This window comes from Cariama cristata, unplaced genomic scaffold (genome assembly GCF_000690535.1).
Source record: "Cariama cristata isolate BGI_N322 unplaced genomic scaffold, ASM69053v1 scaffold6162, whole genome shotgun sequence".
In the NCBI taxonomy this organism is placed as follows: Eukaryota; Metazoa; Chordata; class Aves; order Cariamiformes; family Cariamidae; genus Cariama; species Cariama cristata.
The window spans coordinates 1-16,170 of NW_009604951.1; the positions used below are offsets into that span (position 1 = coordinate 1).

Consider the following 16,170-nt stretch of genomic DNA (forward strand, 5'->3'; position numbering starts at 1 on the left):
TGGATGGCATCCTGTCCCTCAGGCGTGTCCACCGCACCATTTAATATGTATTTGTCTAATGACCTACTGCTATCTCCAACCAAAATTAACAGCCCTACTTTATAGTAGTATTTGATGTAAATCCATCCCCACCAAATTTCCATTTTCATTGCAGCTGAAGGTATAGAGGAGGTTCCAAATTAGTCCAATATCTTATGTAACTGGACAGTGCTTTCTGTGTAGTAAGTATTTTTTTCATGTTTCTAGGGATTTTCTTCCACGAGGTTCTGGAATTGTAACAAGACGACCACTGGTCTTGCAACTCATCACTGCCAAAACAGGTAACCTCTCTCTCTTTTTGGTTCAATGTCTGGACAAAGTGCTGATGTACCTCAGCAGAGGAAAATAATTTGTAGGAAAACTTCAGCAATGTGAAGAAAGGTGCAACTAGACTGTCTGGAACAAAGGCCTGCTCTTCTAAACTATATGCTCAAGACCAACTAATCTCGTTGTTCTATCTGGGAAAACAGTAAAATCTAAATTGTAGAGCACATAATAAATTTAATCCAAGATCAAACTTGAAGCAGTGGAGAAACATTATTACATACAAAATGTTTTAGAAATTAGCTTTGATTTATTCATTTCTTGATGAGCTTTACAGTTTTATTAGTTAACATGCCAAAATTGCTGTACTTCTACCTTTAACTTTTGCTCCAGTGCGCACAGATTTGATTCCACACAGCTTGTTTTCATGACTTGTCTTTTTTGGTTGGACTCACTGCACTAAGTAGAGCAGAAGGTAGACTGGGGGAGAACAAGGCTTCTGTGTATTTGTCTCGTCAAAAATAAAAGTACAGTATGTGTATACCACTGAGCTATGTGACATATTGAGATCTTTCCTCAGAATTCACCACTTTGTACTCTTCCAAGGGGCACTTAATCTGCTGCTCAGTTCCCTAGCATATATAAAAGCAGCTACGGTTTTCCATCATTCAAATTTTTTTTGTTGTTATTGCTTCTAAACCGATGTAAGCAACAAAATCACTAGTTTACTATTGAATTCTACTTAAAATAGTAAAAAGAATAGTAACAGTGGTAATAGTAAAACATCCAAAACAGCATTTAAAAATAAAAAGTGCTCTTTAAATTATGGACCCTGATGAAACTGAGGAAGAAACAAAATTGAAGCTGCCCATAGAACTTTAGTCTGTCCCTACGTGTGAGGTGTAATTAAGTTTTTGTGTGTATTTTTTTTCTTAAAAGGTCTTTTTGTTGTTCAGCAAAAAGACTTCAGTCTGCCTAGGCTCCAGGGTTTTTTTTTCTGAATTACTGCTTTTAAAGCACATTCATACTTTCAGTGTCTCTATGAAATTTTCCGTAGTGTTTATACTGTGGAAGAGAAAGGGAAAACTGTGGAATCCAGTATTTCTGTATGCTCAGCTTAGAAACTTCAGGATTTTCAAGTGTGTAATATGGTTATAGTGCTTTATATGTATTAAAAGATGAAGTTAGTTCTAGTTGGAGATATGAACACTTGCCATTTCTGCATATCTGGCTTTTGATCTCTGACAGAGCATGCAGAAATGCATGAATAAGGCCTAGCTTTGGAGAATCTTCATCTAATTTTCCCAGCACCATGTAAGAGCAGAAGAAAGAAAAGAATCAAGCTCTGGGCTGGCATTCCTAACAAAATCACTAAGCTGCGGGAACATGAATTAGTAAGTAAACTCTTACACTCTAACCTCAAGTGGTGAAATACTTATTCTTAGACATCCATCCTAAACTTACCCTGACTGATCTATATTGCCCTATTTTGTAAAATCACCATTGTCCCTTGGCTAAGGGGGAAATGAAAGGGCTTTCTGGTATTTTCTCCATTAATATTTTCACATAGTGGTACTAACTTTAGGTAGGCCTCTGGGTTTTTGTATAGGTACCTTCTCTGCTGAAAAGTAGTTCTTCATTATAATTTAAATAACACAACAAAAAATTCAAAAATTCTGGAGAACTGAGCTTCAGCCTAATTTCATGTTTCCTGGATGTCAGGACGTATTTCTCCCTTTGGGAAATGCTGTGTATTTCTTGTTTGGGATTAGATGCCAAGACCTTTAAAATGTAAGCTTTAATTATTTTGTTACTTTCTTTAAACTTTGTTCTGCTGTTGGTTTTGGTGGTGAAATTCCAAATAACTTTATCTTTTAAGCCACCTTTATCTTTCTGAACTAATTTTAAAAAAAAGAAAATAAAGAAAACTGCTTAGAGAAGCACAGTGTTCTTTTGCAGGAAGCAGATGCTGGACTGATTTTTATCTATAATTATCTAAAATGTTAAAGAAAGTAATTAGAGAACTGTATCAGGTTCTTGCTGCTGTAGCAGACTTAACTGACCTCTAATCCTAGGATCTTTCTTGACTCTTTTAAAAGTAACTATTCTTAATCCTACAGTCCTCCTTGGGAGTGAGAGTGCACTTTCTATATAGACATGCAGAGATGACTGCAAGATATTTTATTAACATTTTGGAACTGGCTGAGAATCTTTTTGGAATGTGAATTTGATTGACAGAGGAGGTTAAAGCTTCATTTAACTTTGAGTCATTGCACTAAGGGATAAAGATTGGCAGCTGAGGCATTTGTGCATACCCAAGTAAAAGGAAACTTTGACCACTCATTATTAGGGTTGGGCATGTCATGGAAGGGTGCAGCAGGATTTGGTTGTGAGGAGTTATCAGGGGCCTTCCAACATCTCAAAGATCTGACGTATCTGGGTAAAGAGCTGTTACCCCTGCGAATATGCAAGAGGTAACATAAAAAAATTAAATACTAAGAAATTTGTCTCATGAGATGTGGAGTATTTTTTTTTTTTTAGAATTTTGTTTACTTCCTCTTTTTAAAAAAACTCTGTGTAATTAGTACAAAGCTGTTTTGTAGTGACCTGTTGACTTCCTTTAATCACTAACATATTTTGGTGGGAACAGTAGAATTCCTAAATGGCTTTATACCATTTGTGCTTCCACATCCATGCAAGTACTGTACTCTGCTGAAATCTTGGAGGCAAAGACAAAGGTTTTAATTAAATATTGCAACTTGCAAGTCAGTCTTTAGTAGTGTGACTATTTTCCTCTGAGTTTGATAATGTGAGAAATACCTAGTAGCATAGAGTAAGTCGAAATATGGATGTTAAAAATAATTTACAGTCCTCTGCAGGGCTCTGGCTTGTTCTTGACTATCCCACTTTGAGTCTCTTTTGGGACTGCTCAGCTGCACTTCAAATGAAATTGGAAGTGTGTCCTGTATCCAATAAATTACTGTACTGGCTAGAGGAGGGAGAGGAAAAAAATAACCATCTTGTAAATATTTTGAGCATCCAAGGTGGCTTGCTTCTTGCAGTGAGAGGCTGACACTTATTACTTGTCTCAGAGTAGTTCAATGACAGTCCTGTAGGTAGGGTCACAATTTTTCATTCTTACTGTTCATCTCATGTTTTCAGTTCAGTTGCTCCTCTTCTACTGAAGAAAAAATGGCATATACAGTGTCTTGCTGGAAGAGAGAATTGAACCAAATAAGCATGCGATTTTTGTTCTGTAATAAACAGACCTAAATTCTGGTAAAGCAGCTTTGTTTCCCACCCAGAAGTCACAACTGAAAAAAAGTTCTTATGTGACATCAAGCATGCTAAGCAGTCCAAGTGCAGCTTGATATTCTTCTCTCTGGTCACTGCATTTGGCCCTGGGCAATTCCACAGCATTGGGAATGTCTAACAACACTCTTGTGACTTTGTTATTGCTAGTCTCTGACAGAGCTCAGAGTAGAAAATGGTTTTGGAGAACATCGTCCCATCTGGGAAGATGCAATTCGGTGAGGTTTTTAGAAGGCACAGGTGTGGACAGGGTGCTGTTAGCTGGGAAGCTGTCTGATGGCGAACTTCAGGTTTTACAAGGCAGACAAGACAGCTCTGATAAATTAGCTTAGCCATTCAGAGGCTGTACATGGGAGGAATTCTACCTGATCTTTTCCTGGGTGAGAAGCTGGATGTGAAGGCAGTTTATTTTGTGAGAGTCTGATGTCTGAATTCAGGCAAAAGACATGCTAGTTCTTTTAGTATTTGACTGCTGCTATGTAAGATACAGGGAGCTCATTGTGTCTCCTCAGGCAGCATTTGTTTTAAATGCCAAACTGTTGTGATATTTCACCAGTTACCAATCCAGTGTGTTTTGCTGGTTTCTCACTTTCTTACTCATGATTCCTTATCGGGAGGAGGAATGCATTACATATTCCTGTAGTTGTGCTTTTAGAAGGATTTTTCCCTGTGTGTCTTTAAGGTGTCTGTATGTGGTGGCATACAGCTGACCTTGGACAAGAATTTTAAGGCTGCATCAGTGTTCAGTAGTCTTGGAGCAACATAAGTGAATTGTGCATAAGGTACGTTAGTCTCATTTCATCTCTTAATCGTCTCTCTGCATGTTTTGCCAGTAAGCATGCTAACGTGTAGCGATTTGTCATATGTTACCATAATTTCTTAAAGGAGGGCTAGTGAGCTGATGGGTTTTTCTTCCTTTGAGTTGGTATGCCTTAATTTATATGTTGGAACCTATTTCTTAAACATTCAAAGGTTTTGTTTCACAACTTTCAGTATACTTCCTAGCTTGGTGATTCTTTGATGTAATGCATCAGTAAGATTAAATACTTTTTGTAGGAGTTAGCAGCACCATTTAAAAGTATCTATTGAGTAAGCTTTGGGAAGGTAATGACTTGAAAGCCTGAAAAAGTCTTGAGAGGCAGGGATTTGTTTTCTTCCTTTTTTTTTTTTTTTTTTTTTTCTCTTGCCACATATTCTGTATAACCTTAGGCAATCTGTTCTTCCTCTCACTGTGCTTGCTCCTGCCTGTGGAAGTGAAATAATTATGTAGATTCCTTGAGTCTGGGTAGTATGGTTTTTTTAAACAGCAGGGACAAGGAAAAATGTATTTAGGTTTTGGATAAAGCCTTTGTTGTAGGTCTTTTGTTTGTAAAAATACATTGCCTGCTATATAAATCCTGTTGTTTGTTATTTACATGTTAAAATATCTTGGTTCTAGGATGGTTATTTTCCTCATTTTGATAACTGGTTTTCAAGGAATTTCGGATTTTCTTAATGGTCTTGCTTCAGATTCTTTGATAAAGAAATGGCAGATTAACAGATTTTAAAAATTGTTATTGAGGTGGACATTTTTAGATGGATGAGTCATGTACAATACCCAGGTTTGAGTTCTGTTAATTAGAACACTAAGTGGAAAGTAAATCACCATAGGGTTCAAAGGACATTCAGATATTTATTTTTTTTCTAAAGTTTTGCAGATGCTCTCTTCTGTTTCAGTTGCTGAGCTTTAATGCAAGTGTCTTTTGTTGTGAGACTACTCCTCAGGCATACCCATCTTCTGTTGCCATCTGGCGGCAAAAAAAGTCCTGTAACAGAAAATGAGAAACTTTATAAAAAGAATTTAGGTTGATTATTTCAGCTAACACAAATGATCTTAGAGACTTCATCAGCACGAAGTCATCTGGAGGTCTTCAAGGACAAAAAGTAGAAAGATGCCACAGTGCCAGTAGTAAAGGAGAGACCAGGCACTCTGCAGGGAGGAAAGGAAGATGGTGGCTGCCGTTTTCTGGCAGCTACCCATTCAGGTGATGAAGAGGGATGCTGTAGAGACCAGTAAAGTTGTGGGAGGTGTGTACCCCAAAAGCTAAAAAGTGACATCAGCATGGGGAAAAGGTGGTAGTGACTGGTGACCTCTTCCTGAGACGGTGGAAGACCTGCCACCCAAACAGGACTGATAGGCTGGAAAAGGGATAGTGCTGCCAGTCTGAAACCTGGATTTAAGCTGTTAGCGTGAGGTCGCAGAGATTGCAAATCTTCCTTGCTGCTGCTGTCTGTGTGTGTGTGCCAGTAACAGTGCCTGGAGTAACCTGAGCTGAGCAGCAGTGACTGCTGAGGTCTGGCAACATGGGTTCGAGGGCTCAGCCAGTTCTCCCATCAGCACGCTCAAACAGGGTATGGGCTTCAGCTTATGTTGTGACAAATGAATCATACCCATGAATACTTGGTTTTACAAGTGGTTTTGCCTGGAAGGTTTTTGTTTCCTTGATCCCAGATTGATGCTCAGTGACATCAGGAAAGATGGAATCCCCTCATTGAAAGACTGGAAAATGGCTCTATATTTGCCCATCTTCAAAAATATTAGAAACAAAAGTGACAGAAAAAAATCAGTCAAAGTCCACTTTTAGGAAAAAGAAATCTGTTATTAGTTATTAACTAACAATCTAAAAGGTACTTGATATGAATAGCAGCCAACACAAATTCAAGGGGAAAAAAACCCTGTCATGTAAGTCTTATTTTTTTATTACAGGGTAGTAGGCTTTTAAAGAACAGTGTGGTAGGTGTCTTATATTGAGTACAGTAAGGGTTTTTTAATTATCTTGCATGTTTTTTTTTTTTTTATAATAAACAATCTCGGGAAAGACGGTCTAGAAAGCACTCCTGTAAGATGGATGCACAGTTGTTTACAGAGTGGAAGGGTACGTCCCTCCAGATCATGTTCAGTATTTTGTGTTACTGGTAGGATGACAGAACAGAGTGTGTTTATTAAGTTTGTATTTGGCAAATACCAATGAGACTGTGAAATATACTGGAGGGCAGAATTGGAATCCACATTGCTTGCAAAGGAAGAGAAATGCCCCCAAAGCAGGAAGAAGTTCAGCTGGGAGAAGGGCTGTTTCTGTACTGAAAGGCAGCTGTATTTGACTCTGCATTTGATTAGATAGCTACTTTTCAGAAAAGGACGTGGTGCTCACAGTGGATCTCTAACAAAACACAACTCACTGGTGTCATGCTGTTGTAAAATACAGAAGTAAACATTATACAAGATGCATCAACAGAAATGCAGTCTTAAAAGTAGTTCTTCCACTTTTTTCCAGTCCTGGAAAGATCTTGGCAAGAGGTCTGCCTCTGTAGCTTTAAGAAAAATGCCTGGAGAATAGTGTACGAGTGATTCAAAGTTTAGAAAGCATGATCTGTAAAAGCAGGTTGAAAGAACAGAGATATATTTCTTCTACAAATAAAAGTTTTCAAGGATGTAAAAGACTGTTGCATCAAAAAAAATACTTTTCCTCCTCTGGTATGAGTGTCTACCCTTACAATTAACCATTTCATTTGTTCCTAAGAGCATGACCTGGTGTTTTATGCCTAGTTACTTTCATCAGGTCTACACTGTTTTCAATGTTTTTAATCTCTTCCGCTATGATATTCTTGTCATCCTCTGCATTGTCAGGATTTTCTGTTTTTTTTCTTCACTAAACACCAGATTACTTCTATTTCTTGTAGCCTTGCTGCTTGAAGGTTAGCAAGTGGAATGCCTGAGTTTTGAATATTTTATCTTCAGCATGTTAGCAAAGCTGGAGAAATGGAGAATTAGAGGAGGAATTATAGATTGGGTGAGACAACAAGGGCTTTTGATACTGCCTCTCTTTTCAATGAAGAGCTGTTGAATGATGTGCTAAGGTCTAAGTAGGTTCATTTAACTGCATTTATTTTGTTCAGAAAAAGTTGATCCATCTTCAGAGAAAAGGTGATTTGCTTTAGCTCATGATGTTTATTTGTATATTTTGAAATCACTCTTTTGAAAAGCATTCTAAGGCTTTGTGGAATGCTTTGTTGACACTAACAAGACTGTTGTTGCTTGGGTGAGTGACATCTCCTTAAGGGACTGGAAGATGCACGATGCAGTAATAGAAGGGGTTCCCCCTTTGCTATATATGTTTTAAATGTTTGCTATAGGCCCTAAATGTAATGAGCCACCTCTTTGGAGAGCTCCAAACTGGAGACTTAACTCTTTTGAGTAGGCTAGACTGGGTACCGCCACGGACTTGGAACAACTCTACTTGAAATCAGATGGAGAAGAGATCTGAATCCAGGTCTCTCATCTTGGCAAATTCCTGACCTCTAGTAACAGGTTATTCTGTATAGGGTAAAGTCTTTGGGCTTTATCAGACTTGGAAAGGTCTTGGGTTCAGCCTGATGTGGATCAAGGATGTTTTCCAAAAAATCTCTCATCTATTTCTAAGGGCTGTTCCATGTCTCGTCACTTGGCATGCCTAACTCGGATCTCTTTAGCTTAGAGATAAACTACATACACACTTGAGATCTTTCATAAATTTAAATGGTTTGGAAACAACAATGGTTATTTATCCTTAATAGCAATATAATGTTGTGCTAGATTAAATCATAAAAGCATGGGGAGAAATAACTCACAGGAAAAATGAAGACCGTTTTCAAAAATGTTATCCCATAACACTTGTTTTATATGATTTGTCTAACTTAATCAAGATTGAAGAGATAAATAATCACTTAAGACATTTGTGGTTGGATGCACTGAAGAGTACTGTGCTATGGTAGATTTTTCATTCTATGTTATCCAAGGTGCTTCGAATGAGTCGGAGGGGGGAAGTATTCTACATGCAAAGATAATATTTTAATTTTTTACTCAATTGTTCTTTTTCTCAACGTAACTTCAGTTTTATACAGAAAATACATGTCTGAAAACTAGACATTAGGCACAATTGCTTTTTCTTGTCTGGCTTTGTGTCTGTTCCCACAAAAACGTAGATAAAATGTTTTCCTAGTATTCTTCTGCATATGAAAGCTGAAAACTGAAGATTGCATTAAAGCATGTGCTTATCCAGTCTGGCTAAAGGCGGCATTGCCAAGGACAGGCTAAGGGCTGAAAGGAGCAAAACGAAGTTCTGCTTTTTCACTTGAATTTTTATTCCGAAGGCTGTGCGTGGCACTACAGGTTATGATCCGTTGTAAAGTCTATGCCTTCAGAGCTAGTGGGACCATAGATGTCACTGGGAGGAATGAGCTATTGATAAATATTAACACAGCTAAAAAGTAGCAAACATTTTCATTTGAATTACCTTGAAGTCATTTCAGATAGGGATTCTTTCTGTTACTGCGTGTTGAGTGGAACAAAGAGAAAAGCTTCCTTGACTATCGGCTGAATCAATCAACTGATTACAACTAGGGACCAAGTATTAGTTACTGAATTTTGAAATATTTTTCTGAGAAAATCTGATGAACCACTGAAAAAAAAAATAAAGTAACTAAGAAGAATACATTTTATTTTATGCCAGGAGCTGTGCATGAAGAACTGGAACAAAATAAGAGCTACCTATCAGCTCTTTTTTTTCAGTAGGTAGCTATTTTGCAACTTCAAGATGGCAAATCCTACAAATGTGAATTCTCAAATGCGCTAGAGCAACTGAGATATTTTATTTTGTGCACCATATTATCTTTCACTGTGAAATATTTGAATATTCCTTGGTGTGTGGTTTTTTTTTCTTTTTTAATAAACTGTTGACAATGAAACATACAAAACCTCCATTCATTGTGATTTTGCTGCTAGAGCTAAAAAGGAATAAAAGATATTCTGGAATTCTTAAGTTATCAAAAGTGAGAAGGAGGTTTTTGTTAGGTGCCGTCTTATTTTAAAAATAAGAGATGTATTATTTTTGTCTTAACAAGGGTAGGTTTCCTTGTCCTTCACACTTTGAATCTGAAGGGATTATGGTATTGTAGCACAGAAAGTTTGGTGTTTGTTATTTTCCCCTCTCTCCTTTTTTGGCTCTCAGTTTGCTCTAACTATTGTTACGGTTTCTTTTTTTTTTAAACAGCTTTGTCAACAATAGTAATAAAGTGACTTTTGGGAAACAGACTTCAGTACCGATACATAAAGCCCTCTATTAATCTATATTCCCAGATCAGGTCTCCTGAGCTGCTGCTCTTTTTTTGAGTACCAAGCAAGCTCTTTGCCCTGGTGTGTGAGGTCTTTTTACCATGAAACGTTTTCTGGGGAAGAAACATCTAAATGAAACTTGATTGCAGGTTGAAATGAAGTGGAGCGTGCACAACTTTGTTCAGCCTTTCTCCAATCCTACTGCTTAGACCCTGTGGGGACAGGACGTGAGCTTATACCTGTGACTACCATTTATGTCATTGTTTCTGTTGATAGCCTTGCTATGTGAGGTAAACTTTTGTGTTCTGTTTTGAAGGAAGAAATGCCAGTTGAAAAATCCTCAGATATGCTTTTGGTGATGCACCTCTAGGGCAGGAAATCCAGAAGGTCACAATAATTAGTATCAGTATTTGGATTCAAGAATCGAAACAGGGGACATAGTGTCAAGGTCGAGTCTAACAAATTAGACTGTATCTATCCCTGATTCCTGGTTGATGTCCTTTTAAGGTAAGAGGGCAAGTTGTACAATATTGAAGATGTAGGAATTAATTGTGTTCTCCCACTTCAGCAAAAACACAGCTATGTCTATAAAAGCTTTTACAAACTTCTAAATCCAAACCATGCTTAAGACTACATGAAGTTTTTAGGAAATGAGTGTTGACCAAAAAGTGGATTTGTAGCCCAGTGTGCAATAAGCCAATTTCCACACAGTTGGGGAAACAGCGCTTATTTATTACGGGTTTGCGCACAGGTGATATTCCACAAAGCTGGCTCAACTCTGCACAAAAACTACAGCATATCTATCTTGTTACGTGATTAGCAAAACCCCACCCAAATCTACACTTATTGGTTAGTAATTACACCATCATTTATTATTGGTTACTTATATTCAAATTAACCTGCATGCTCATTACAGGTGTGCGTGGGGCAAATCTTTTCGGTCTTGAATTGAGTCAATGGTTGCGATCTTCCCCTACTGCCTTTACCTTTCACCTAGTTACTACAGATTTTTGTTATCTTTTACCAACTTTCCAGCCTAATGATCTTCTGGGGTAGGATGTTCCTCTTTATCAGTCTGCAGCTGCACTTCAAGGATCTTAGTAATTGGCAAGCATGTGCACAATAGTCTAACTTTTAGCTTATCAGTTCCTTTCTCGTCACTTTCTGCATTCCTTAGGCCCTACTATCCTTGTTAGCTCAGGAACTGTCTTTTTCTCTCTCTGATGGAGCTGGAGTATTCTTGCCATGTCGGTAATATGCACGAAGCATCTTCAAAACATCCTGATTGATTGTCTCTTCAAGGCCTAGTTGTTCCAAGCCATCCTTACTCAATGTGCTTTTCTGATTACAACCTTAACCTGTCAACTTAATATAAATACACGAAATACATCTTGCACAAAATAGACTATTCTAATGTTCTATGATATGAGGAGTTGTGTTAAAAACATTACAGTGTTTCTAAGTGATCTTATTTTTTATTATGAACTTGTAAAAATGTACAGACCTCCTCTGTTAAAATCCTGTAACATGGGCTGTTAGTTTTTGAAAACAAATGCTAATAATCTTTCATGATACAGAACTTTTCTTCAATTTAGTGATGTATTGGAGGCAAACGTTATCAGATGAAAACTCAGAATCTGATTCATAATCTGTTCCTTATTCTATTAACCTATTTGATTAATATCTAATTCAATCTTGCAGGTATCTACTTGGATCTTTCAGGTTGTTCCAGAAGATGACATGCTAAAGATAAAAGCAGTAAATCATACCCAGTTAACTTGACTTTTTAACTAACCCTTTCTTGTTGTAGGCGGTTTTCATCTGTGCAATCGTATCTATAGCATATGCTCATATGTAATGCTTTCCTGATATCCATGATGACAAGTTTTCATGCATACACATCTGAAGAATACTAGGGACTTGAAAGTGGGTGTCCAAGTCTATGAGCCTGTGAAATACAGAGTTGCTACTGATATTTTTCACAGAGTATGCTGAATTTCTACACTGCAAAGGGAGGAAATTTACTGATTTTGATGAAGTTCGTCAGGAAATTGAAGTAGAAACAGATAGAATAACAGGAGTGAACAAAGGCATTTCTTCAATTCCTATTAATTTAAGAATATATTCTCCACATGGTAGGTAAAATTATTCTACTTTATATTTCTCTTATGTAATGTATTATGTAGCTCTGTCTAGCTATCTCCTTTTGTATGTGTTCTCATTGCTTGATCAGAAGTCTTGTGGGTTGAAAAAACTTCTGCGACTGAGTTAAGCCAAAAGTGGATATGTATCTGGAAGAATCCTCAACTTCTCCTGTGTTACAAAACCACTCTATGGTGGAAAGCTGTTGCCACTAGAGCTGGGCAGAATGCAGACTCTCTGTCCCATTTAATATTCTCATGATTTAAAAATATTCTCATTCTGCATCAGGATGAAACCGGTCTCTCCCCCAGTACATATGCCATTAGATAGTAGCTCACTACTATCTAATGTAAGAATGGGAGACTTAGTGGCAAAACTTCTTTTTCCCGCCCTCCAGCTGGATTCCCTGATCAGAGATCTAGAAAGTAATTCTGTCTCCCTGTCCTATTGGATGTTTATTGTTCACTGTCACTGAAAATATATATTTAGAAATTAATGGTGTTTGAAGCTGCTTTCTGTTGTAGACCCTGGTATAGATCAAAGTTAGTTCCTCTGCTTGCTGTCTGCCCAATTTAATGAAGGCAATCTAGAGAAAATGTTTTGCATTGAATCTGTCTTGGATAGAGGAGAAAAGTGATACATTTGTTTGAAGCACTTAATTTTTCTAGCCACCTCATCTGATGTCTTCATTGAGAATCAAAGGACAGAAAGATTAAAATAAGAGGAGAGGTAATTAAAGAGATGCTGAACCTCCCTTTGATGAGCAGCCTTGGCTCTAAACATATGCCCCATAGCCCTTCCCTGATATACAGATGTGGCATAGCCAACTGGAGAGGAACTGAACTAAATGCCCTGCCTCAAAGCTTGTTTGTTGAACATGCTGACTCCAAGAGAAAGTGAAAATTTCCTACCTAATGCTCTTACTTTGTTTTATTAAGACCAGTCTTTTAGTTCAGCGAGTGTGGTCTGTACTAGGCAGACCCCAAATATACTTCTGGTGTTTCATTTTTAGGAATTGTGTTTTTCTCATTTGTCTAAAGGATACCCTGCTACCCCAGTACTAGCTGAACAAGCTTGGATACTTCTGGTTGGCATTGTGGCCTATACTGGGGAAATGATGCCAGAGCAAAACAGGTTTTCTTAATGGATAAACTTTTTCGCATTTCTTACTTTTCTGAAGAAGTTACAGAGTAAACAAACAAACAAAACAAAAAAAACAACCAACAAAAAAACCCCAACCCAAACAAACAAGCAAAAAAAACCCCCTTAACAACAACTTTGCTGTATAAGTTAGGCTAGCTATTGACTTTTAAAACAAATTTCTTATTTGGAGACACTGTTGAAAGCATGGTCAGAGAAGGACTGTATATTAAAAAAAAAAAAGCAAGACTGCTTTGGGTTGGTTTGAAAGATGCAGTGGGAATGGTCTGTTGTCTGTGCTCCTGTTGGTAGAAAAAGCTCAGAAAGCCACATTCATTTGTCTAAGAGCCTTCAAGGATATTCAGTGTAAGTATCATTCTCCTATGCCAGTTGTAATGTTTAAAATATTAAATAGTACTAATAAATCCAGAGATGAAAGACCAACAGGGAAACAAGTGTACTTTTCAAATTATCAGGCGTTTTGTTGAAGCATTGACAATATTTATATGCCTATAAAGGTAATTATGCGGGGTTTTAAGTGACTAAAATTTATCTGCAGCCATAGATGTGTAGACCTCTTTAGACATGTCTGGCATGCTCACCAGTTTTATGATCCTGTGTTTTCCATATAGTATTAAGCCTGACCCTTATTGATTTGCCGGGAATCACTAAAGTGCCCGTAGGGGATCAGCCTCCAGATATTGAGCAACAGATCAGAGACATGATAATGCAGTTCATCGCTCGAGAAAACTGTCTGATACTGGCTGTGACTCCAGCTAACACTGATCTGGCCAACTCGGATGCACTGAAGTTAGCAAAGGAAGTGGACCCTCAAGGTAAGCATGATTGAACATAACCACTTTTTGTTCTCAAGTGCAATAACATAATAGGAAGTCAGAGACCAGCTCTTGTGTGAAATATAATTTATAATGCATAATATAGATCTGTATATATACATTCTCATATAGGCTTCAACATCACAATAACCGTTTGTTAGCTCAGTGTCATTTAGGTAATGATGCTGTAAATGTATTTTTAAAATTTTCTCACTGTCATTTATAAGCAAGTGGGGCAATGCTTATCTAGAAATTTTTGTAGTACATAGCAAAATGGACCATGGTGCTGATGGGATTTCTGGATACTTGCATCATAAATTTTATATAGTCATATCATAAGAATGCTGAGCCTTGTTAAAGAGATTTGAGGAACATATTTCAGCACTGGTAATGATGAGCCATTCTTTTCCAGACATACCATGACTTGCAGTTATAGCTTGTATTGTGTGATGCAAGCTTTGAGAATGTCACTTATCTGTTGTTATATAATTGTAAGATGTAATTGTTCTTCCTGAATATAAATGATTCATTGTTATCTTTTACCTCCTTCCTGCACCCCGGTCAGGCCTTAGGACCATCGGTGTGATCACAAAACTGGATCTGATGGATGAAGGAACAGATGCAAGAGAAATTCTAGAAAACAAACTGCTTCCTCTTCGTAGAGGTGAGAATGTTCAGTTGCCTGTATTCTTTGCAGTCCAGAAGGTGGTTTGGATAAGGGTGGTGTTCGGGAGTCCTGGAGGTGAATCAAAGGTTATACTGGACTTGATGAGTTCCTGGCTTTTAAAGTTGTCTATATTCAGCAAACATAAAAGACAGCTGTGCTAAAAATATCCTGCAAGTAAAATAATTTTTTATCTGGACCTGCAAAATACACTGCATAATCCAGAGGAAGCAAGAAATGTCAGCACAAGTTGTTAGTCAATTTTCTCTTCTGTGCCAGGTTGCTGTCACTTGTAACAAAAAAATCTTTTTTTTCTTTGAGTATGACAGAAGCAAGCACCAGAGCGTTGGTAATCTCACTGTAAACCAAGTTTTGATCCCTTCTAGAAATTTTCTGTATGATTGTTCTGGCAGCTACTACCACAGTTGCTCATACTGTTAACAATATCAAGAACTATGATTCTAGTTATAATGTATTGATGAGACCACCATCTCTTCCCATGGAGCATATTGGTCCAGCAAACAAGAAGAAATTTTTCCTGTATTTTGCTAATATCATATAATTTATCTGTGTAGACCTGTGTGTCTGTGTTTTGATTTTTTGTTGTTTATTTTTGAAGTGGTTTCTTTGGAGTACACCAAAGTTTCAGATATTTCTGTGTTTGAATTGGCGATTTAAAAAGAAGTATATCTCTTATGCATAAACAGGATGAACAATTTAGACACCGTTAAGGTAATTAGAATACTTGTGAACAATATCCGAACTGCCTAAATTGGAAAATTTTGTTTGAACTGAGGCAGTCAAGGTCTGTTCAGTGTGAATTCAGTAGTTCAGGCAATAGCTGCATTGACTTACCCATTGGTTTTGTGTTGATTTAGGTTATATTGGTGTTGTAAACAGAAGCCAGAAAGACATTGATGGGAAGAAGGACATAAAGGCAGCTCTTCTAGCAGAAAGGAAATTCTTTCTTTCCCACCCAGCATATAGGCACATGGCAGATCGGATGGGAACACCATATCTCCAAAAAGTTCTAAACCAGGTAAAACCTGAAGCCTTTGTGGTGAAAGGCAGCTTTTATAATGATAGGACCACAATAAAATCTTTATTAAAATGAATGTTGGTCAGTGAACCTCACTTATTCTTCCCTGCTTTTAACTTTTTTAATTTTCACAATGTGATAAACAAAGCTGTGTATTACATGTAGCATACAAAAACTTACTGTGAGATGTAGTTTCTGACTTTTACTGACAGTTCTGCACTCCCCTGTTCTCTTGAATACTGAACATGAACAAAAACAATAAGATTTTTCTCCCTTCCTGGAAGTATACCATCCTATTCCTTAATTATCATGTTTCTTCTAGTTTAACAGGATTTTTAGAATTCAAATTTAGAAATTTGGGGAAAAATGAAGACATTTTTAGAAATCATGTATCCTGAGGGTTCACTGTATGTCTGTACTTTAACCTCAAAATCTACACTTCGTTGTAGTTTTTAATAGAAACAGTGTACTATATACTAATGATATAAATGACAAATACAGTAATCGGAACACTTTGTGCACACTAGCTTTATTTTTGCCCAAACCTTTGGTTTATTTTTATAAGTCCATGCCGAACTGTGTCAGATCACAGCTTCCTTCAGCA

The 16,170-nt window shown here is 37.3% G+C and overlaps 1 protein-coding gene across 1 annotated transcript in view; it reads left to right on the forward strand.

Annotated features, from left to right (window-relative positions):
- Positions 1-244: 244 nt before the first annotated feature.
- LOC104158200 (dynamin-3) overlaps positions 245-16,170 on the forward strand; it is a gene marked incomplete at its 3' end in the record, with an annotated part of 40,923 nt that continues 24,997 nt past the window's right edge. The window contains exons 1-5 of the mRNA XM_009695785.1: positions 245-320; positions 11,731-11,880; positions 13,660-13,863; positions 14,429-14,527; positions 15,406-15,566. Of these exons, the coding sequence (XP_009694087.1) occupies positions 13,749-13,863; positions 14,429-14,527; positions 15,406-15,566 (375 nt within the window). The remainder of the gene's footprint in view (positions 321-11,730; positions 11,881-13,659; positions 13,864-14,428; positions 14,528-15,405; positions 15,567-16,170) is intronic.